This window comes from Siphateles boraxobius, unplaced genomic scaffold (genome assembly GCF_051911475.1).
Source record: "Siphateles boraxobius isolate OS27281-9 unplaced genomic scaffold, OSU_SipBor_1 13, whole genome shotgun sequence".
In the NCBI taxonomy this organism is placed as follows: Eukaryota; Metazoa; Chordata; class Actinopteri; order Cypriniformes; family Leuciscidae; genus Siphateles; species Siphateles boraxobius.
In genome coordinates, this window is record NW_027508733.1 from 17,951,615 (window position 1) to 17,976,500 (window position 24,886).

The following is a 24,886-nucleotide window of genomic DNA, read 5'->3' on the forward strand; positions in this document are numbered from 1 at the left end:
ATGCGTGACCTTTGAGTCCTCAGATGGCATTGCACAAGATACCATCATGCTACTCTGTTAAATACAGCCACATGTGCTCAGGAGTAATTTGGAAAACCGTTTTCACTGAACACAGTCTGACTCTGCATTAAGAAATGCCACTTGAATCTCTGTTACGCAAGGAGAAAGCTTTACATCAGTTCTATGTGGAGATGCCGGCGAGTTCTCTGGGCCTGAGCTCATCTCAGATGGTCTAGAAGAAAGTGGAAATGTGTGCTGTGGTCAGATTAGTCCATGTTTCAGCTTGTTTTTGGGAGAAAATGGTATCAAGTTCTCAGTCCCAAAGACGAAAGGGACCAACCAGACTTTCACCAGCGACAGGTGCAAAAGCAAACAAGTGTGCTGGTATTGAGGTGCATCATTGCAAACGGTATGGGTAACTTGCATTATTGTGAAGGTACCATTGACATGGAGGCATATATTTGGATTGTACAGAGACATAAACTGCCATCAAGATGACATCTTTCCTGGGAAGCAAGACAATGCCAGGTCTCATTCTGCACTTGCTGCAACTGAGTGGTTTCTAGACACTCTGCACCATAGAAGGGATGTGCCTGCCTGTTTACTGCAGTCCAGATATGTCTCTTATGGAAAATGTATGACCCATCATGAAAAGGAGAATCAGGCAACGATGACCACAGACTGTTGAGCGGCTGTCTTGTATCAGACAGGATTGGGCAAATATTCCACTAGCAAAACTCCAACGATTAGTATCCTCAACTCCCAAATGATTAAAAAGTGTAATTAAATGGAAAGGTGAAGTGACACAGTGGTAAACATGTCTCTGTCCCAACTTTTTTGGGGTGTGTTGCAGTCATCAAAATCAAAATTTGTTCATATTTACAAAATACAATTATGTTGGTCAGTGAAAACATTGGAAAACGTTTCTTTGTACTTTTGTCAGCTAATAAAAAGTTAAATAGAATGAACAAATCACAGATTCTTGAATTGCATTTTACAAAATGTCCCAACTTTATCTGATTTGGGGTTGTATATATTATTATATATATTATAATATTATGCTATTTTAAAATATATGTACACTACCATTCAAAAGTTTGGGGTCAATATTTTTTTTTTTAAGAAATACTTTAGGACGCATTTAATTGATCAAAAGTGACAGTAAAGACATTTATAATAATGCTAAATATTTATTTTTTTAATTAAATGCTTTTCTCTTGAACTTTCAAAGAATCCTGATAACAATTAATCACAGTTTGCAGAAAAATATGAAGCAGCACCACTGTTTTCAACTGTGATAATAATCATAAATGTTTCTTGAGCATCAAATAATCATATTAGAATGATTTCTGAAGGATCATGTGACACTGAAGACTGGAGTAATGATGCTGAAAATTCAGCTTTGATCACAGGAATCAATTACATTTTACTATGTATTCACATAGAAAACAGCTGTTTTACATTGAAATACTATTTCCCAATATTAATGGGTTTGTTTTGTGTTTTTAATCAAATAAACGCAGCCTTGGTGAGCAAAAGAGACTTCTTTTAAAAACATTAAAAAAAAATTACAGACCCCAAACTTTTGAACGGCAGTGTAAATTATTATATACAATGAAATACATAATCATGTTGTATTAGTTTAGATAAATAGTTTAGATGAATGAAATTATTAAATGGTGAAATGTGTTTTGTCGATGGACTCACATATCGCTGGTGTTTCATCTGAGCCGTCGGGACAGTCAAGTTCCCCGTCACAAAGCCAGCTCTTGGAAACACAGCTGCGTCCGTCGCCACAAAGAAATTCCTCGACGTCACATGCTTGAGGAAGAGTGGCGAGTAGAGGTGGAGAGATGACGTGGGGAGAGAATGAAAAATGAGAGGTCATGAATAAGATGTTATAGTTTGTTTCTCAAGTTTGTGTTGAGTGTGAATGGTGTATGTGGGTTGACAGTAAAATGACAGATTGATGTATGTGAATGAGTGGTACAGTTTTAACTTCAGAACCATATTCAACCATATACAAAAATATTTAAATAGCTGTAATACCCAAATAACTCTAGTTCCTTAATCCCTCCCTGTTCTTCTATTCTGAACGATGTCTGAAACTTCATTTGTTTGCACTTCTCATGTGTATTGCCTCTTCAAGATGAATCGCTTGTTGTATTCCGTCGCTTTGGATAAAAGCTTTTGCCATGTGAATATATCCAAAAATAAATAATAGCTCCATATACCAATTCTGAATACATTTCATCAGCTTTAAGTGAGTGAGGTCTTATCGTCTGCTCTCCTCTCTCACTAGTTCAAAGAGAACACATGTTCTTTCATTCACCCAAATGCTTAAAAACCAATAGCCTCAAGTAGCGAGAAATCTTCTAAAAAGTGCACGCTTTTTTATTGTTCACAATGCATTAGTGCTTCATAAATAACCAAATAACACATGTACTGCATGAGACGCTTCACATCAGCCTAAACCCAAACAATCCATTTGAATACTTTCTGGCCTTATTTGCATTGCCGTAAACAATCCCAGAGAGAAGCAGCAGGGACGGACCCAATAAAAAAAAAGAGATGGATTTCGTGCACCTGACAGTTGAAAGCAGTTGAAAAAGAGCGCAGGAGAAGCTAGGGGCCTTTCAAGCTGCGAAAAGTAAGCGCATTTCAGAACGCTGTGAAGATGGGATGGTAATAGAGGAGCGTTTGCGGCCCTCCTGCTGAGTGGATGGGCAGGACAGTTTGATGCGTGAAAGCAGCATGCGTTGTGATTACAACGAGTTTCAAATCACTCTGGCGGAGATGACAAGGGAAGCTCACAGTTGAGACGGGAAGTTCAAAAGGAAACGTCCTGTTCGTTTGGCCCTGAGCGCTGATGTACACGGAAACATGTTTTGGACCCGCGCTCTGGTAATGCGAAGAGTCAAAGCCAATTTACTGAAACGGCGAAAAGCCTTTAAACTGAAAACCTGTAAACGGTCTGTTTATGGTAAAAAGCAGCTGAGATACGAGTGTTTTGTTCAACAGCATCTACTATATAGCATGTTTTAAAGTCCCCATGTAGTCATTCATTTTATTCCTTAAAACTCACTTCATGCCTTAAAATAGCTTGAATGTTACTCTACACCCTTGGCTCATTTAGCATATGCAGTTCTATGGATATGCAAATGAGCCCACTCACTCAATCACACCAGCGCAGAGATGCACTCGTTGACCTGATTGGTTACAAGTGAGTGACGTCATGAAACACCAGCGATTTCAAACTGCGTTTTTGAGACTGTCTTTGGTTCGCTGCAGTTTTAAGAAAATACTCAGGGATGGTATTGTCTTATGAATTTGCACATGGTTTGTCTTAAAGCATATTAAAAACACCACATAGATATATAAACAACATTAAAAGCTTGATTTTCACCAAAGGGGGACTTTAAGGAAAAGCACATTTAAAGTGTTTTAACTAGGCTACTGTATGTGATTCACTGGAAGTGACATGGATTTAGTATGTTGCTCACTATAAGTCTGATATACACTTTTTATGTATACACAGTGAATAAAAAAAGGTGCTGACTTCAATTTTTAAGTCGAATTAACTTGGATGTTCAAGTCATTTCAACTTAAATTACATTAAATTGACTTTAAAAAAGAGCTGAATCTTGTATAACAACATTGAAAATTGCTTAACTTGTAAAACATATGTAACATATGTTGTGTTAACTTATTGAAAAATGTTACTGCGCTACATTTTTAAGTACAATCAACTTGGATTTTTAAGTCATTTCAACTTAAATTACACTAAACTGAGTTGAATCTTGTAAAAAAGTTGAAAATTGCACAATGTACTTAAAGCAATGTAAAAACATATGTTGTCATAACTTATTAATCATATGTGTGACAGTGTAATGCCCAAAGTCAGAGCCATTCAGCAGATTTGAGCTCACTGATTTCATAGAAAATCATGTAGTTTATCATGGTCACAGATTTTGTGGCTTCAAAGTTTGATTACATTGCATGCTTTCATGTTTTGAATGAAAACAATCTGTTGTATTCTCATTGAAAATCACAGTCATGGCTGCCATTTGCTGTAAGAGACATATTTTGCTGCCAATCATAATGCAATTCATGTCTGAGAAAGAGATAGAGGTGCATTAATACTATTAAGTAGAAGGGGAAAAAAATCAATGCAAACATTAAAGACGAGGCCTTAATTTTTCCTCCCAACCTCATCCCTTTTTCTCTCCGCAATGGCAGATTATAAAGATATTATCTCACGCAACACAAACCAGACCCTCTTACCTTAAACACAAGCTAACACAACACACACACACACACACACACACACACACACACACACACATTTATTCAGAGAGAGAGAGAGAGAGAGAGAGAGACGTGCCTACAAACTCCTCACTAAGAAAACATGAATAATTCATCAGCTTATCTTAAAATTCAGTGTGGCTTTCTCACACATTATGCCTAATGTGGTTCTGTTCACAGCCCTCCGCTACTCGCCGCCTGCTTGTTTTGTACCTGGGAAAATACTGCATGCTGAACGCATCCTGACAGCTGCTTTGGAAATATATTTGATGGGAACGTGTGAAATATGGACGCATAAGGATATGAAACCAGCTCCAATGATGAACATTCACACCGCCAGTGTTTTGGCAGGTATTATGATGAGAGTCTCAGCACGACTCAATTGTTTGTCAATAAATCGAGAGCGATTCTAGGTTGGATAAAACGATGAAGTTCTCAAACGACGTTCTGATGCAGAGCAGGCCTGTTCTGACATGCTAAGAATTGCGATCATTCACACATAGCACATTTATTGGACAAAGCATCAATGATGGGAACATAGGATCCTGACTGAATCAAGTTTTCATTGCTTGTCCTATAAAGAAAGCTCCTCCGTGTGGTGGGCGTCCTTGTGAATCGAGTGCTATTGACCCATGACCAGGCATACAGAGGAAGTTCTGCATCGCTGCATGTGCCAAGACTAACTGTCTTTTAAAGACTGTTAGCTGCTTCCCCTCATTTTTGTTTCCTTATACTTAATTTCAACATGAATTGACTATTTACTTTACTACACACCCACCCACATGCACATACATTACATTACGTCCTTAAAAAAAACATGGAATTCATTTTCTTTAAGTATTATTAATTTAAAATTGTATTTATTATTTATCTTTTATGACACCTTAAGGAACTTTTAACAAGGCATTTGCTCTGAAAAAAACAAGCAAACAAACGAACGAACAAACACAATCATATACAAGGAGATTTAAAAAAGTGTAACACCCAAAGAACTTCAGTTTCTGAAAAGACTTGTAGTAAAGAACTACGACCCAAGAGTCCCAAAAACAAACAAAAAAAGAATATTAAATATAAGAATATTAAACAAAATCATTAATTAAATAATCCATAACAACAACATACCTTGTAAGGTCAAGTACTATATTAAAACAACACCAAACACAAGATAGTCCATATAACTACACCAAAATAATATAGTATAAGAGCATAATACAGCCTATACACTTCGTAAACATCAACAAAAGCTCATGAAAGCTCTTCAATACCACAAACAACACAATAATAATAAAAAGAATAAAAAAATGTAAACGTGTTTCCTTCACCTTTTCCGCGTACTGACAACAACATTGTCAAACTGAATAATAACACTGTTTTATTCATGCCAGGCCACCAGTTGGCGATGTCACTTTGTTAAGAAACATCACGTGCCTACAGACTGAACACGTAAATTGCATTCGCATGACGTCACCATTTTCACAAATTCGCAGTTTTATTGTTTACACGGAGACGATAATGCATTATCAAAATAACGTGGAATCATTCAAAAGTTTGCATTTTCACGCCCCCAAAAAGGAAAATGAACGTTCAAAACACATTTAAAGTTTTCTGTTTTTAGTTGAAAACTATGTCCTGTAAATGTCCCCTAAAACACTTCTGATTGGCTACTGCGTTCAAGAAATTAACAGATATATTTGTGATTGCCTACATTGCCAAATGCCGTAAAAACATCGTTTGCCAAACATGTTTCGCCAATATGCTATTATCATCAAGAAAACTGATCCCAGACCAGCAGTTATGCCCAGAATTTCCCTCTAAAAGCAATCAGACGCAGCATGAGACATTAACATGTTCTCTAATTGCATCTTTTTTGATGCCACATTTCATACTGCACAGTAGCCTAAAGGCAATCTTTTTTTGTTGTTCATCTACGCAGCTGTGAAACATTCTTCATGATAATCTTCTACCGTTTTTTAAACAAGGTGAATGTGAGTGACATTTAATGAGCGCAGGCATATCCTCATCCAAATCTGGATATTTAATTACACGCCGCTGTTCCATCTACCTGCCCTCGCGCTCTAAACATTAACTCCGTCTCCCGCCGTACGAGATCAGCGTCGCCCGTTAGCTTCATCAGCGTGAGTGCAGATGATGAACAGCTCCAGCCATTGTGCCAAAGAGATGTTTGCAATTTCTCTCGTGCGCGATTAATCAATCCTAACGTGCACAAGCTCGTTCAATTACGCCACGTGTGTGGGGCCCATATTGATCGTTTTATTAGGCTCTCTGCCAGCTCTTAATTATGAAAGATCATTCGCGGTTGCCATAGAGATGTGACACAGTAATGAGGAACGAGGTTTGTTTGTGCAACCAAACTTCTGGCAGGAAAAATGTAATTATTTAAGCTGACTTTAAAAACAGAGCAGGAGTTCCCTATTGGACACCAAAGGATGTCTGCAACATCAATAACGCAAAATGATGTTTTAGCACGGTAATCCGCACAAACCTAAACACAAAGTTTTTTTTTGTAATCTGATAAATGGCTAATTACATTTTAGACAAATGGGGGGAAAATAATAAAAATCAAAAAAGAAAACAGAGATAAAGAGCATGTAGCCTAAAATATAAAATTAGAGCTGTTAGACATGTTGGACCCAAAGTGTGAAACCATATTGCAAATCAGGAATTTTTATATTTAAACCTGTAAATAAAAACGTTTTAGAACTTTTAAACAGAAATGTTTTGATAAAATAAATATTTAAAGCCAAAGAACATGCCCCCTGTCTGCCATTGGTCATTCAAACAGATTGTCTCGCCCCCAATTGGTTGACCTTTAGCTTTTAACTACGTTTAAGACCCTTTGATAAATTAAAATAAAATGAATAAATATGATTTAATTAATGAATTAATGAAGCTAAACATCACTGGTGATCTCAGAATATAGGATGCCACTATATGTGCAGTGGCCTAAAAAATTCACTGTTGGATATTTGGGGATATTTGGGATTTAAATTCATCATTTAAAATCAAAAAAATATTTGTCTGAAAACAAATTCTTAAAAATATAAATTTTGGGGTGCCACTGTACAATGCTAGTTCTGTTCAACCGATTTGAGAATGTTCTTGCCATCTGAAAGCTGTTTTTATGCTGTAAAGTGAAGGTGTATGGAAAAAATGTGATTGACATAAACAAACCCGTTTCTTTGGAATTTCATGTCATCTCTGCATTTTTAGGGTCAATCAAGCTGTCTGCTCGGCTGAAAGTTATCATGAGCTTCACAAACACGCTCTCACAATAACCTGCAACAGCTTTTAGCATCAAAAACGATGTGGAATGAGACGACGAGTCCTTGGACGCTCTTTTATCATTACAATCTACATCAGAGGGCATTCTGGGTTTGTGAAATGACAAGATCCAGCCTCGCCAGCTGTCTTCATTCTATGAGCCGCCATTTTAAAGTCTGAAATGCTCTTCTCTTATCGCAGATGTCACCACAAAAACCTCTGGCAGAGGCTCCAAAAGAGAAGAAAAAAAATCCTATGCAACATTTTTGCATCCGTTGTTCTAAGATTTTATCCATTTAATCAGATATCTGAATTTCTTTTATCTTCACACAATCAGATTTGCAAATGAAATATCCTCTTTTTTGCCCTTTCTTAGATAAGTACTTCCTGTGCCTTCCTGTTCGCTTTAATAAGTGCTTAACATTTGTGGATTCCGATTGGCTGAGTCTTTGTGAACTCAAGAGACCACCTCGCTTCAGTTTCCAAAACGTTTCTAAAACGTATGGTTCCATAATGGGGCTAGATTAGCATAACAGAGCAGCGCTTCACAGTATTTCACTCTCGCTGGGACATCCTGAGTGGAATGATTCAGCTGGAAGAGAAAACAATTGTTTCATTTAATAACATGTTCAACTGGCCTTTTAAAAATATTTTGGAAGAATAAGATTTAAGCTAAGACATATTGTGAATAGTGTTGCTACGTAAAGCTCAGTGCAGCTGAGCTACGGAAATGCGATCTCATAGCATGGTGTTTAAGATGAGGATTTTTTGTTGATTTACCATTTTCATACAAAACAGACAAGAAGAACGGATGCAAGTAATTTCTTGAGACCAAAATATTGGGGGTTAAACTTGGGCCAGTACCTTGCAACCACCCAGAACACCCTAGTAACCACTTAGCCACTCAAAATACCTTAGAAACACATTATAGCATGGTAAACAACCCCAAAACACCTTAGCAACCCCTTAGCAACATGCTAAAAACAACATGGTAAATCCACACCTTATTATCCCCACAGCAACATGCTAAAAAAAACATGATAAAACAACACCTTGCCAAACCCTCATAGCAACATGCTTCAAAACACCCTACAGTAACAGCCAAGCAACAGGTAAAAAAAAAAACAGAACACGAAAAACACCTCATTAACCTGATAGAAACATACTAAAAACAACAAGGTAAACCAACACCTGATCAAACCCATAGCAGACATCCCAAGTCTCCCGGAAGTTCCGGGAGTCTCCCGCATATTGATAGCGGCTCCCTGATGCCCGCAAATTAGTTCAAATCTCACGGAATCTAGAGCTCGCGAGCTCCAAACCGTGTAGGGCGCGCTCAGCAGAGAGGGAGAGAGCGAGAGACCTTGCGTGTGTGTGGAAATGTGCGTGTGTGCCTCTTGAAGCGCATGTAACTGATGTAACCCATCAGTTATGGGTTACTGATGGGTTAACCCATCTTATGGGTTATTGGTCAATTGATGAGTTATGGGTTTACCCCAACCCTCCCTAAACACCTGATGATGTATGACGTAGGATGTAGGAGTAGCGTAAGCTTTGACGCCTATCGCGGTTCAAACAAACAGGGCTGGTCAACCACGTTCATCATTACATTGTGTGTCAAGTTCAGTACTCTTTTGGCGCAAGTCGACTTGTGTACGGCCGTCTACCAGAAGCTAGTTATTTTAGTCGATAAAGTTTTAAATATGGACATTTGTCTTATACAAATGCTTCGCTTCACTTCACAAGGCCTTTATTAACCCGCCAGAGCAGTCTCGAGCACTTTTATCATGGATGGATGAGCTTTGATGGACTTCCATAAAAATATACCCATTGACTCCCATTATAAAGCTTGGAAGAGCCAGGGCATTTTTTAATATAACTCCGATTGTATCCGTCTGAAAGAAGAATTGCATATAAACCTAAGATGGCTTCAAGGTGAGTAAATCATGGGCCAATTTTCATTTTGGGGTGAACTATCCCTTTAACAACATGCAAAAAACAATCCTACACAATCCACAATCCAATAAACACTCCTTAGCAACCCCATAGCAACATGTTAACAACAACCCCAAAACCCATTAACAACCCCATATCAACATGCTAAACACAACATGGTAAAACAACACCTTAACAACCACATAGCAACATGCTAAATCAACTCAAATCACTTTAGCAAACCCAATAACAACATACAACAAAGCACCCTATACAATAACAACTTAGCAACATGCAAACAATACAAAACACTAAAAACACTCAAACCTCATTAGCAACCCAAAAGCAACATGCTAAAAACATAACACCCTACAGTAGCAACTGCTTAACAACATGCTGAAAACAACCCAGAACTCATTTGAAACCCCATAGCTCCATGTTAAAAATCACCTTAGCAACCTCATAGCAGCATGCTAAAAGCCACCCAGAACCCCAGAAATCAGAAACAACATGCAAATGACTTCTGCATTGTTTACCATAATTTAACCACAAATGCAGAACAAGATATATTTTAGTTTTTAATTTAAATAAACATCAATCATCAGGAAAAAAAACATGTACAAATTTACTTGCATACTCTGCAAAATATCAACTTTTTTATTCCATGGAAGAAAGATAGTCAGATGGGTTTGTAATAACATTACATCACTGTTCCTCTTTTCATGCGTACTCAGTCCTATAATCTGTTCATATATTCACTCCCAGTATTTTACAAGCTACAGTAGAAGCTCCAGATAAGGGAGGAGAATGAGAGAGAGAGAGAGAGAGAGAGAGAGAGAGAGAGAGAGAGAGAGAGAGAGAGAGAGAGAGAGAGAGAGAGAGAGAGAAGAGGAGAAAGTGCAATTATGTTGTTCCCTCAGTTGTGTAATAGAACATGGCTTTTCATCTATCAATACACGATCATGTTAATTGTCAAGTGAAACTGAGTGTGCATTTGCATGTTCCCGCCTCTGTCATTAAAATGTTCCTATCATAAACAAAAAGCAATCATATGCCAAATAGCACAAAAAGTTCATAAAATAAGTGACATTATTTTTAGTTACATATAAAATAGTTAAAAGTTATGAAACAAATCGATATATTTCATGAAATAAATAATAATATAGTGTACATAAATGTACATTTATAATAATTAATAAAGAAATAATATCAATATATAAAAAATATATATATATATGTGTGTGTGTGTGCGTGTGTGAACAAAAAGCTATCATTTTGTAGCAAAAAAATACAGCAAACAAAAAACTGTAATTTGCCTTTAGAGTAATTAAAAGTATTTATATTTTAAAATAATATTTAAATAACATTTTAATTATAATTATGTATGTACGTATACACATTATAACTTTCATTAAAATTAAATATTAATATATTTATAAAAGGTTAAAAGCTATCTACCTTTAAAGTACCTAGAATGTGTCAGAAAATTGTCAGAAAATAAATTAAGATATCCAATTATTTGTAGTTACATTTACAAGTTAAAAAACTACTGTGTTCTGAAATGACTAAATAAACATTATTATAAATATAGAATAAAATAATACATTTTAATAATTAATATGTTTTTAATAATTTGCCTTCAGGTGACTGTAATACAGAATTGTCATTAAATTATTTTTGCTAAATTTACAATGTTAGAAAATAAATAGGTTAATAAAAACGTATATATATATATATATATATATATATATATATATATATATATATATATATACAGACAATAAAATACTTTTTATTGTTGATATGTATAATACTGTTTTATTATTAATTAAGAAGAAATAGTAATTATATCAATACAAACATAAGAATAATTATACATAAGAATAATATAAGAAACAACATTAAATGCACTAAATAATTAATAATAATAAATAACAATAATAACACTAAATAATTGGATGGGATTGGATTAGATTAGAGGACACCCAAGGTTATTTGAGGAATAAAAAAACAGATGTGTTCAAATCAGACGTTTAAATCAGTACTTCTGTGAAACACATTTTCCTGACCTCCTGGGGGAAAATGAGTCTTTTAGTCAGATACATGCACGTCTTCATCTTGTGTGTGTGTGTGTGTGTGTGTGTGTGTGTGTGTGTGTGTGTGTGTGTGTGTGTGTGTGTGTGTGTGTGTGTGTGTGTGTGTGTGTGTGTGTGTGTGTGTGTGTGTGTGCCACAGAGTCCCTCAGGGTCCTTGTTTCCCGAGTGAGAGAAAGACTCACCTCACTAACCGATGCCTCAACATTCGGAAATAGCCTGTTTTGCTGTCTCGCGCTAAGAAAGATGCCTATGACGGTTGAGAGACAAACTGAAGTGTCAGACAAAGGATTCTGCCCTAAAAAGCTGTAAAATACTGCTGTCTCCAGTGCTCTGCGGACAGTCCTGGACGTTACATTACTCATAATTGAGCTCCACTTCCAGTCAACTCTCGTTCCTCAGTGGCTCCTCGGCGTGTTTAGGGGTTTTAGCTGTCAGAAACGTGATTGTGTCCACTTTTAAAAGGATATGGAAAGGCAAACGGGGGCGAGACCTAAGACCCGGACACGGCCGAGAGGAAATATTGCTCTACTGTTCTAAACTGCACTGTGGGGGAGGCCAAATGAAGCCAATACACGCACCAGAAACACATTCTGCTCAAGTTGAATCTGTGAGGACTCCTGTGATGAAAGATGAGGCTGAGTAATAAAAGACGCTAAAATAGAAATATACAAAAATAAATCTACACACTCCAATCCACGTTAACTTTTGGTTGCATCACCTGAACTTATAGGATGAGGAATCAATTATTCCTCTGGCTGTCCATTTTTCAACATCAAACTTTGTTTAGATGATTAATCGTGATTAATCGCATCCACAATAAAAACATTTTTACATACTAAATGTGTGTACTGTGTATAATTATGTTGTGTATATAAAAACACACATACGCATGTATACATTTAAAAAAAACATGTGCATGTATATACTGTATGTACATATTTATACATAATTTATATTATATATAAATATTTTATATATATAAATAACAATTTTTTCTTAAATATATACATGTCTGTGTGTGTGACCCTATATGGTAACACTTTATTTTACGGTGTCCGTGATACAGAGTAATTACTTAATTAATTACTTAGTAGTAGACATTGTAATAACATGTAACAAAATGTAATTAACATGTAACTAAGTTATGGAACAGCCCGTAGTTACAGATTGTAATTACACTCATGTATTAGGCAGCTACTGTTACACATATGTAGCAGGCCGAGTCGGTTACATGTTACCGATTTGGTACAATGTAACAAGTACTTAAATATGTTACTAAGGTAAAAAGCCTGCAGTTACACATGGTCATTTTGTACCTTCTAAAATAAAGTGTATCAAGGTTGTACTTAAGTGCACTTCATGTGTATAAGGTATGTAGATACATATGAAGTACACTTAAGTACAATCTTGATACACTTTATTTTACGTAACTTATCCATGTGTAATATTATGTAATTGCAATGTAAATAGGAAGCTACCGCATGCATTTAAGCTGTGAACTTGGGAGTTAGGCCTAATTCAAACTACATTGTACCAAGTCGGTAACACGTATGTAACCGATTCGGCCTGTTACATATGTGTAACAGTAGCTGCCTAATACATGAGTGTAATTACAATCTGTAAGTATAGGCTGTTCCATAACTTAGTTATATGTTAATTACATTTTGTTACATGTTATTACAATGTCTACTACTAAGTAATTAATTAAGTAATTACTCTGTATCACGGACACCGTAAAATAAAGTGTTACCATATGGGACTCGAAAGAATACCATGGTATTACCATGATGCATGTTTTAAAACAGTTGCTAGGCTATTTTTTACCTGCTGTTTGTTGAATCAAAACAGTTAAAAATCTAAAATGTTTCTTTAAAAAAATATCATTTAAAGAGTTCAGCAGGATCTCAAGTAAATACTTTCTGTATTAAATATTTAGAGTACATTTTGAACTATTAATGTCTATATGAATGTCTAATGTCATCATAACATGCATATCTAATCATAATCTCACAAGTTTTTTTTTTTTCGATGGCTCTTTTTGCGTTGTACCATTTTAGCATTTACCTAAAAAATTACCTAAAAAAAATATACAGAAAACTTTCCAAATATGACTCCCAAACTCGTGTTTCCATGTATGCATGAGCCTAAACGTCTATTTTTGAATCCATTGCATTTGCATCCCATTTGGAACTGTAACTCTGTCATGGCTCTAAGATTTAATCATGATTTGAGTGTGTGTGTAAATGTGAAACCGCGGGGAACATTAATATATGACTGTGCCGATCGTTTTCACCAGCTGTGGTGCGCAAAAAAGTGAAAGTTTTTTGGGTCATTGCACATGATGGAATCCCGGCAGAAATGCCGTAAATGCTAAATGAGCCACAGACATAAAAAAAAACATCTACAGAACACCAATGATCTCGCACAGTGGTATCGCCCATCTGCCGCCCTATTATGACGAACCAATTTGCTTGAACAAAATACGGCTGTTCTGAAAGTCACTTCCCCCGTTTTCCTGCAAGGATGGAATAACATGCAGCGTTTTTCCACTCGGGTTGATAAAAGCTAGCACATGGTGCCCTCTGTTCGACATCACAATCACACAAAGCCGTTTTGAGAGATCCTCGGCCAATATGCTTGAATCGATGTTCGCCGCCACCTGCGAGCTTTGTGGTGTTTGGCATTGGCGGAGAGAGATGAGGGGCGTCCTTTCTGACAGGACTGGCTCGGACATTAGCGGGGCAGCGATTCAAACGGGTCCAGATAATGTCAGGGATGGTGAATGTGGCTCGAACACTCATATTCTTGTAGCAACCGGCCATCTGCTCCGGGGGAGATTCGTGCTGAAAATGCAAATCAAGGGGAAAGCTGGAAGTTTTGTTGTATTCATAACTGTGTCATCATTTTTTTTTTTTTTTACAGAGTTAGAAGTTGCAGGATGATGTTCAGTAGGATGCTTTACAAAAAAAAAAAAAAAAAAACATTGTACAGTAAAGCTATCAGACCATAATACCATAGTTCTGATTAGTTACTTCAAAGAATACCATGCACATACATATGCATATACAAATTAATTCTATATTATTTATAAATTAATAAGCCCCTCCTGAAAAAGATCAATCTGGATTAGACCATATTAAGCAAATAAATACCGATCTCAAATCTTCCTTTCATAGGCAAGATCATTGAAAAAGTTTTCTTCAATCAGCTGAACAAATTATTAAGCTCGAATGGATACTTTGACAATTTTCATTCTGGTTTCCGACCGCATGACAGCACGGAGACAGTGCTCGTAAAGATAATAAACGATATTCGCTTAAATACTGACTCAGGAAAATGATCAGTGCTGGTACTACTCGACCTCAGTGCTGCATTTGACACTGTCGATCATAACATACTTCTTGACAGGCTGGAAAACTGGCTCTGGGTTTCTGGGAAAGTCCTAAAATGGTTCAGGTCATACTTAGGAGGCAGAGGTTATTATGTGAGTATAGGAGACCCTAAGTCTGAATGGACATCCATGACATGCGGAGTCCCTCAAGGCTCAATCCTTGTGCCACTCCTATTCAACCCGTAAATGCTCCCACTGAGCCAAATAATGAGAAAGAACCGAATCGCTTACCATAGCTATGCAGACGACACACAGCTCTACTTATCCCTATCGCCTAACGACTACAGCCCCATTGACTCCCTCTGCCAATGCATTGATGAAGTAAACAGTTGGATGTGCCAAAACTTTCTTCAGTTAAACAAAGACAAAACTGAAGTCATTGCGTTTGGAAACAAAGATGAAGTTCTCAAGGTGAATGCATAACTTCAGTCTAGGGGTCAAACAACTAAAAATCAAGTCAGGAATCTTGGTGTGACTCTAGAGTCAGACCTAAGTTTCAGTAGTCATGTAAAAGCAGTAACTAAATCAGCATATTATCACCTGAAAAATATTGCAAGAATTAGATGCTTTGTTTGCAGTCAAGACTTAGAGAAACTTGTGCATGCTTGCATCACCAGCAGGGTGGATTATTGTAATGGACTCCTCACTAGCCATCCCAAAAAGGCCATAATAATAATAATAATAATAATAATAATAATAATAATAATAAGACAGTTGCAGCTCATACAGAACACAGCTGCCAGGATTCTGAGCAGAACCAGAAGATATGAACATATCACACCAGTCCTCGGGTCTTTACACTGGCTCCCAGTTGCATTTAGGATTGATTTCAAAATATTATTACTGGTATATAAATCACTCAATGGCCAAGGACCTCAATACATTGCAGATATGCTCACTGAATATAAACCCAACAGATCACTCGGATCATTAGGATCACATCAGCTAGAAATACCAAGGGTTCACTCTAAGCATGGCGAGTCCACTTTTAGCTACTATGCCAGCCACAGCTGGAACCAGTTTCCAGAAGAGATCAGATGTGCTCCTACAGTAGTGACATTCAAATCCAGACTCAAAACACTTCTGTTTAGCTCTGCATTTACTGAATGAGTACTGTGCCACTGTTTGTCCGACTGTTTGTATTTTACTTTCTTTTTATTCTAAACTGTTTTAATTATTCTTATTTATTTTGATTATTTAAATTTATTCTATCCACAGCACTTTGAATTACCATTGTGTATGAAATGTGCTATATAAATAAACTTGCCTTGCCTTGCCTTAGGGAACTGGGATGGTCATGGCAGAAGATTCCTTTTGTGCTCAGTTACCCCTTTTTGTGTTGATTTTGATGTTTGTTTTGGACCATTGTCCTGATGGAAGATCCAACCACGGCCCATTATAAGATTTCTAGCAGAGGCAGTCAGGTTTTGATTTTTTTATCTGTTGTTATTTGCTAGAATCCATAATACCTTTTATCTGAACAAGATGTCCAGGACCTCCAGCAAAAAAAAAATAGGCCCACAACATATAAGATCCAGCAGTATATTTAACAGTAGGCATGTGGTACTTTTTATCCCTGTTTGCACCAAACACATCTGGTGGGTTTGCTGTAAAAAAGCCATTTTTTGTTTATTCTGAACAAAGAATCCAGTCTCTTTTGAAGTTCCAGTCGTGTCTGACAACTGAATATGCTGGAGTTTATTTTTGGAGGAGCGAGGAGGATTTTTCTTGAAACCCTCCCAAACAACATGTGGTGATGTAAGGGTTGTTTGATATATTTTGTAGGCTTTCTGACCCCCAAGACTCAAGTAATCTCAGCAATTCTCCATCTGTGATCCTTGAAGAGTCTTTGTCCTCTCAAACTCTCCTCCTCACCGTGCATTAAGGCAATATAGACACGTCTACTTCCTGGCAGATTCGTAACATCCTTAGTTGATTGGAAATTCTTAATTATTGCCCTGATGGTCAAAATGGGGATTTTCAATTCTTGAGCTATTTTCTTACAGCCACTTTATATTTTGTGATGCTCAACAATCTTTTGATGCACATCAGAACTATATTCTTTGGTTTTACTCATTGTGAAGGATGATTAAGGGAATTTGGTCTTTGCGTTTGCTCATATATAAACTCTGTCATAGTCATAGACACTTTCATTTTCCTAGTCACTCTGGTGTGCTAAAAAAAGGTAAATATTAATGGGAATATACTTATATAAATATTAAGTTTATTTTATTTTGCACAAAAAAAAATGCAAATCCATTTTACTAATGGACATGTTTTCCAATACAGTACATTCCTGTTTTCTCCGGATTATCATGTTCAGCCATTTAATGCATTTCATAGTGCATTTTCATCAGATTCTTGACTCAAGATGCACATTCATACACCCAATAGACCTAAAAATGAGCAACTTTTCAATTGAAAAGTTATTGCACAAAACACTCAAGTACTCCATCTGCAAAAAAAAAAGGGTCAATTCCCAGAGATATCAACAAAAGGCTGTCCTTATTTACACAGCCAAGAAGTGAACCTCATAGGCCTCCCGTGGGAAATACGCAGGATCCTTTCTGGACAGAATTCCATTTAATATAATATCCACAACCTTTATAAAGCACTCGAGAAGAAGTCTTTTCAAACATAGGCGGGCCGCAGTCACTTAACTGCCTGAGTTCAGCGGGTCAGTGGCGAGAAAGCCCCGCTGGGTGGCTCTCAGCTTACTAATGCACACGTTAAGGGCCGCGGATGGAGTGAGAGTCGTTGCGTAAGACCCATAACGGCGCTCTCGAGTGTTCTTGGGAATACACAGATCCATTATCTCCCGCACTTTTATTACGCCTAATTAAAACCCGAGGACAATAGGGTCGTTCCGTCTTCTTGAGGCCGCTGGCGGTGTACAAAATGTTTTATTCTGTGCCTCAAAGGTCAGAGGACCCTCTTCACCCTCCGCATTCATATTCAACACGAGTTGTGTGATGAAAGATGAACCTGTACGTTTGTATTATGAAGTCGGAAGGTTGATTGTGTCCAGTTATGAACTGCCATCTATAAAAGCTCTAAAAGGGTCTTAATGACGTTTCGTAATGCAGGTACCAGAGTTTATGTCCACATTAAGATGTCTATTAGCACAAGAGTCAGCAAGTTCCTAGCGGACACGGGCGCACCTGCAAACGGTGTCGGGATGGGTTGCATAAATAGCCCAAAGGCACATTAGTACGTCCCACATCGGTTCAGGTGCACTTAACTGAACTTACTTTTGCTGCACTTAACTGAACTTACTTTTGCTGCATTGAGCATTTCAGGAACCGATTATTGCAGTGTTGTGAAACGCACCACGCGACTCGTGTGCTAGTTCCCGCCGACTGTGAACACACAGGTTGCGAACCATAGTTAAAGAGGACGAGTGTGGTAGAAAAGCAGAGGTGAGATTGTTTTGAGTGTCCTTCTCGCGGCCCTGTAACTTTGAACTACCTCTGTGCAACAACAACATGCAGAGATATTTCATCACAGAAAACATTCAGAGATTCATTTATGTGACCCAGACCACAAATAAATAGCATCCGGTACTGGTGCAGTTTTTTCAGCCTTCTTTAACGGTTATGTAAATTTAGGTGTACATGCTACTGAATGATTAACATTCACATGCTAGGTAGCCTATTTACATTTCACTTGTACATAACTACTATGTTTTAGTATAAATAATAGAATATATATACAGTTTATATTAATAGCCTTTTATGTTAGATTTTACAAAAACTAATATATTTATATATAATGTGATTTATTTTAACATTTACTATATATATATATATATATATATATATATATATATATATATTGTAAATGTTAAAATAAATCACACTTGCATGAGTACCAAGACGTGAATAAAATGAGTTAACATGATTTTTAAGAGTGAAACAAAACACTTACTAACCTTTTCTCTGTGAAGTTCTATCCAATTTTACTTCATTGCCATGACAACGTAACGCCATAAACCCTAAAACGAATCTTAAAAATTATGATTTAAACAGATTTACACCTCAAATAATACAAAGGTTTTAATAGAGGAACCAAAGTAAATGCTTTCATATAAGCTTCCCATTTCTGCATTTAAAACCTCCAGAAAATGGGCCCCATTCACATGCATTGTAAAAGCCATCAATGAAGCATACAAATGACAAATCACGTTTTTCAAAGCTTTTTTCCAGCATATGTTCTACCTTGACAGTGGTATAAAATGGCACACTTGTATAGAAATTTGAAATGGGACAAGCTGACAAGATCTTTTGTTCCCGTTTCATTTAGCTGGGATGCAAATGTGTGAGATGAAGTGCCTGAGGCGATGTCAATACTCTCACGATCAGCAGAGAGTAAGAAGCAGAGCTCCACACGGGCCGAGACCATAAACAAGCAGCACTGAATGTGCCAGTAAACAAGAGGCTGACATGTTTATATCACACACTAGATGGAGGTTTATAGCTGGTAAGGTTCTTTCAGCACCATGGACAGCGTCTGATTTTGCTGACAGATACAAAAATACTGATGTACATACTTGGAGAACACTGAGAATAAAATTGAATGATAAATAAATAAACAGTAGGCTTTCCAAAATTACTCGAGTCTTGAACCGCAACTTAACACATACTGTAACTTAAGTTTAGTTCGCTGCTGGCAGAAATGTTCTTGGTAATTTGTCTTCATTAATGGTTACAGCGAGCAACACAAATATGCAAACGTTCATGACAAACTTTGTGTTTCTGTGTGAGGTTAATCTTCCTAACTAGACACTGGAAAATAAATAGAGAGAAAGTGTTCCCTACACACAAACACACACACACACACACACACACACGGGTCATCCAAAAATCATCCAAAATGTAAGGTTAAAATGGCCTTACATCAATAATTTGTAAGATGTGTTGTCCAGAAAATGAGAAATTACATTGGAAATAAAGTGAAAAATAAAATAAAATGAAAATAAAAAATAAAGTGCTGATTGTGAGCTAGTGGGGTAACTACCAATGGGAGTGCAGGTGATACATTTGGACATTTCAGTGGAGAATAAACACTGTCAGTGTAAATTAACTTTAAACGTTGCTATAGTGACTATTCCTTGTGAGAGAGACAGACAGACAGACAGACAGAAGGACAGGTAAGCAAACAGACGGGAATATGAATATCTGTCAACAGCAGACAGCAAACTTGATTAAACTGCACATAGATATTAATACAGTCATTATTATTCAAGGAGAACCAACCCATATGGTAATCTGAGACCCAATATGCAAACTCAAAACTCTTCACTTCCTAAAGAATTCTGCTGCTTTTGACAAGAAATAAAATTACTGTGAATATTGTATCCTAACATAAAGAATATACATACACAATTTAGAAATTTAGAATACATACACAGTTTAAAAAAAACTAAATTCACAAATTTGATTTCAGAAATGAAATATTCTACATTGTATTTTGACTAGTGACCAAAGAGTGATCAGATGACTTAAAAAAAAAAATTAGGAAACATAGGCTTCATACACTGTATATATAAATGTTACATAAATATAATGCTACTTACTAATTAAAAATAAAATATTCAGAATTAAAAAAGTAAATTGTTTTATTAGTACAAATATATACACAGTCAGAAATAAAATAATATTACTGTAATTAATAAATTAAATAATTGTAATTAAGAAATTCTTCAAAATTTCTCGTGTCTTCCGGAAAAATAGTCATACTTTTGGGTGAACAATCCCTTTAAAAAGGCAAGAAAAGCTTCATTATTTCAGTAGGGTATGATAATCTTTTTAACTTGAAGTCATTTTAATGTGATTTTAATGAAAATAAGCCAACATGTTCACTTGATGGTGAAAGGTTTGGAAAAGAGGTGACAAATTAATTGGGGTCAGGTTGATACACTTACAGGTTCCGTGTTCGAAATATAGCAATTATTCTAAAGACATTTTACAACACCAGTAAGAAAGCCACAAAATATGTCTATCATTAAAACAGCTACATAAATGTGCAGCGACCCGTCGTTTATAAATGTACACTGAGCAATAAACCGGAAGCATTAGCCCTAATTCAAAAGAAACAAGCTTAATTAAAAAATACTTCAAGCTCAAAATCCAATTATCACTCAGGCATTGTGGGAAAACCGGCCAGGAGTTGTTTGTTCCTGCAATAATTCAGTCAATACTTATCTGATTATAACGTATCATCCTAGAGAAGTGCATATCACGGATGATAAATCGCTAAAATAAGCACTTTTCGGCCCTTGACAGTTACCAGGTCTAAGAGATTCAACAAACACAAACAAGACACTGTCCTGTCAGTTCGCAAGGACATTAGCAGTAGCACAAACCTCTCGCTCATCGATTCTGCGCTCCTGCCAGCGTAAACAGCCGATCGATGACGCGTTATGAATGTGCTATTTATCAGATTAAGCCTAAAGGGAGTTTTAGGATGATAATATCTATCACTTTTGTCTCGAATCCCTCCGAGACGGATTATGGCTCTTCACTTAGTATGTACGGCGGAACAAAAGAAAAATACAGGGAGACTGAAAAGAACTTGCGGTTCAAGCCGTGGAAAACAAACAAGTGGAGGGTCTCAACTAGTGGGTAAACTGGTGGTTTAGGCTGGAAATGCAAAGGTCAGATGGTTTGATCCCTGGTGGAGACTGGAATTTATGTTACTGAGAGAATATTCTCACAGTTGTATCTCTGAGCAAGAAACTTCAACTCAGGGCCAATTATATTATATTATATTACAAAAGTTTTTATTTGCATAATATATGTGTGATATATTATTATATTTATAAATATTATTTATATATATATATATATATATATATGTGTATATATATGTATATGTGTGTGTGTGTGTGTGTGTGTGTGTGTGTGTGTGTGTGTGTGTGTGTGTGTGTGTGTGTGTGTGTGTGTGTGTGTGTGTGTGTGTGTGTGTGTGTGTGCGCGCATTTCTGTGTATATATACAGTATATACAGTTGTGGTCAGAATTAATGGGACCCTTGGTAAATATGATCAAAAAATGTTCTAAAAAATAAATCTGCATTGTTTATTCTTTCGATTCTTTTGGGGGGTTTCATTATAAAATAAATGCTTTTCTCCAAACCACGTTGGCCACAATTATTGGCAACTTTTTATTAAATACTTTTTGCAATCCCCATTTGCCAAGATAACAGCTCTGAGTTTTCTCCTATAATGCCTGATGAGTTTGGAGAACAACCCGACAGGAGATCAGAGACCCTTCCTCCTTACAGAATCTCTCCAGATTCCCAGATCCATGTTGGTGCTTCTTTCTCTTCAGTTCACTCCACTCACCAGTTCAGGGTGCTGGGACGGTCATGGCAGAAGCTTCATTTTGTGATCCGTAACACATTTTTGTGTTGATTTTGATGTTTGTTTTGGATCGTTGTACTGATGGAAGATCCAACCACGGCCCATCATAAGATTTCTAGCAGAAGCCGTCAGGTTTTTATTTTTTATCTGTTGATATTTGATAGAATCCATGATGCCATGTATCTGAACAAGAAGTCCAGGACCTCCAGCAGAAAAATATACCCTCAACAGTAAAGATCCAACGGTATATTAAATTGTACACATGGGGTACCTTTTATTCTTGTGTGCACCAAACCCATCTAGCGTGTGCGCACCAAACCCATCTAACAACATGTGGTGATGTAGGGGTTGTTTGATTTAAAAAAAAAAATTGGTAGGCTTCTGACCCCCAAGACTCAAGTAATCTCAGCAATTCTCCATCTGTGATCCTTGAAGAGTCTTTGGCCACTCAAACTCTCCTCCTCACCGTGCATTAAGACAATATAGACACACGGCCTCTTCCTGGCAGATTCTATTTCCTTGCAGCTACTTTTTATTTTGTGATGCTCAACAATCTTTTGATGCACATCAAAACTATATTTTTTGGTTTTACTCATTGTGATGGATGATTAAGGGAATTTTGTCTTTTGGTTTGCTCATATTTAAACTCCTGTGAAAAAGTCATAGCTAGACAATTTCATGTTCCTAGTCACCCTGGTCTACTAAAAAAAGTTACATTTTAATGGGAATATACTTCAGAGATATTTTACTCGTAATTCTAGGGGTATCAATAATTGTGGCCAATATGTTTTGGAGAAAAACATTTATTTCATAATGTGATTTCTCCCCCACTTTCCACTCTTTATTTCAAATGAAAGGTGAGATTTTTGCAATTTTTTTGAATGAAAGATCAAAAGGATAAACAATGCAGATGCAGATTTATTCTTTATAGCCATTTTTGATCATATTTACCAAGGGTGCCATTATGACATACGCACACACATCCACACAAACATATATATGATATAATATAAATAAATAAAATAATACACACACACACACACACACACACACACACACACACACACACACACACACACAGCACACACACACACACACACACACACACACATATTATAAAAACATTTATGTTAGATGCGATTAATAGTTTTGGCAGTACTAATTATATTATATTATAAAAAGTATACAAGTATTGTCATTAAACTGCTCTAACTGTATGTGCATGGTAGATTTAAAGTAAAAGATTGGATAAAATAAAATAAAATTGGCCTAAATACAATAGCATGCAAGTGAATTAAATAAAATTGCTATAAATAAACAAACAAACAAATAAAAAAACAAACTACCAAATAAAATAAAATAAAATAAAAGGAGAGACTAATTCTAGACCCAGCTGCCAGATGTGCAGAACAGCGAATTTGTTGCAGTGTAAGATGATGCTTTGTATAGCCCATATAAATAATTATGATGCTATCATTTCTTTATATATTCTATATAAATACATTTCCTGTTAAAACTACCCGAATATTGCTAAATTAGGAAATGGCTTGATATATATTTCTAAAACTCTGAGATAAAACCACAGTGATGTTGTATTCTGATATTCAACTGGAGGAGCCCAGCAGGTCAAACATGTCCGGTAAGCTTGTTAGTGGATCAGCAGGGTAATATAAGCATGTCATGGAGGCGTATGGTGGGAATGTGTGTTCAGTTTCTGTCTTTGTATAGAAGCCTCATTACACAATGTTACTGCTAGAGATGACAGGCTGTACAGGTAAAAAACAATACAGTGTTTGTCACAACAATACTGTCATGGGCAAAAGTACAGAGCCAGGTTCCGGAACGCCAAAAATCTTACAACATTCACTGGTAAAAACACATCAGCTGAATGCGGTACTGATTCTGACACAGACGCAACTAATTCTCAGGTCATCCACTTGTTTCTTTTAACTGAATGACAGTTCAGAGGAAAGCGACATGCACTAATGTACAAGAAATACAGTGATGCATCACTTTCATAAGTTTGCACGCCAGTGAGTGGAAACTGAACGAAACAGGTAATTATTGAGCTTAATGGTTTTTTTCAAGGCACCTGATTCAAACTCAAAACTGTCTTTCACCAAAAAAAACGTCAACGAGAATCCCTCCTAAAAACAAGAAAATAAACTTTATATACTAAAATGTATACAGTACATCAATTTCATTTATTTGTTTGTTTTTTGTTTGTTTGTTTGGAAATTGCCCCATTGAAATGGAACAATTTATGTCGTTTTTATGAACAATTTGCACAAAAACACTGCTCATGTTTTCTGAATAAGGCCCAATGACTATTTTATTTATTTTTATTTATATAAGTTCATATAATACATCAAAAAATAGTATACAGGTCCTTGGCATTAAATTGCTCTAAACAAACAAACAAACAAATGTTATGTAAATAACAGCATACAAGTGCATATTACATTAATAAAATCTAAATAAATTACATTTCATGGCTCATGTTGCTCAAACCATC

The 24,886-nt window shown here is 36.3% G+C and overlaps 1 protein-coding gene across 2 annotated transcripts in view; it reads right to left on the reverse strand.

Moving 5' to 3' along the window:
• Positions 1–24,886, reverse strand: part of lrp1ba (low density lipoprotein receptor-related protein 1Ba) — a 274,722-nt gene that overhangs the window by 236,139 nt on the left and 13,697 nt on the right. For both annotated transcript variants that reach the window (XM_077226234.1, XM_077226236.1), the window contains exon 2: positions 1,708–1,821. In XM_077226234.1, coding sequence (XP_077082349.1) covers positions 1,708–1,821 — 114 coding nt within the window. The remainder of the gene's footprint in view (positions 1–1,707; positions 1,822–24,886) is intronic.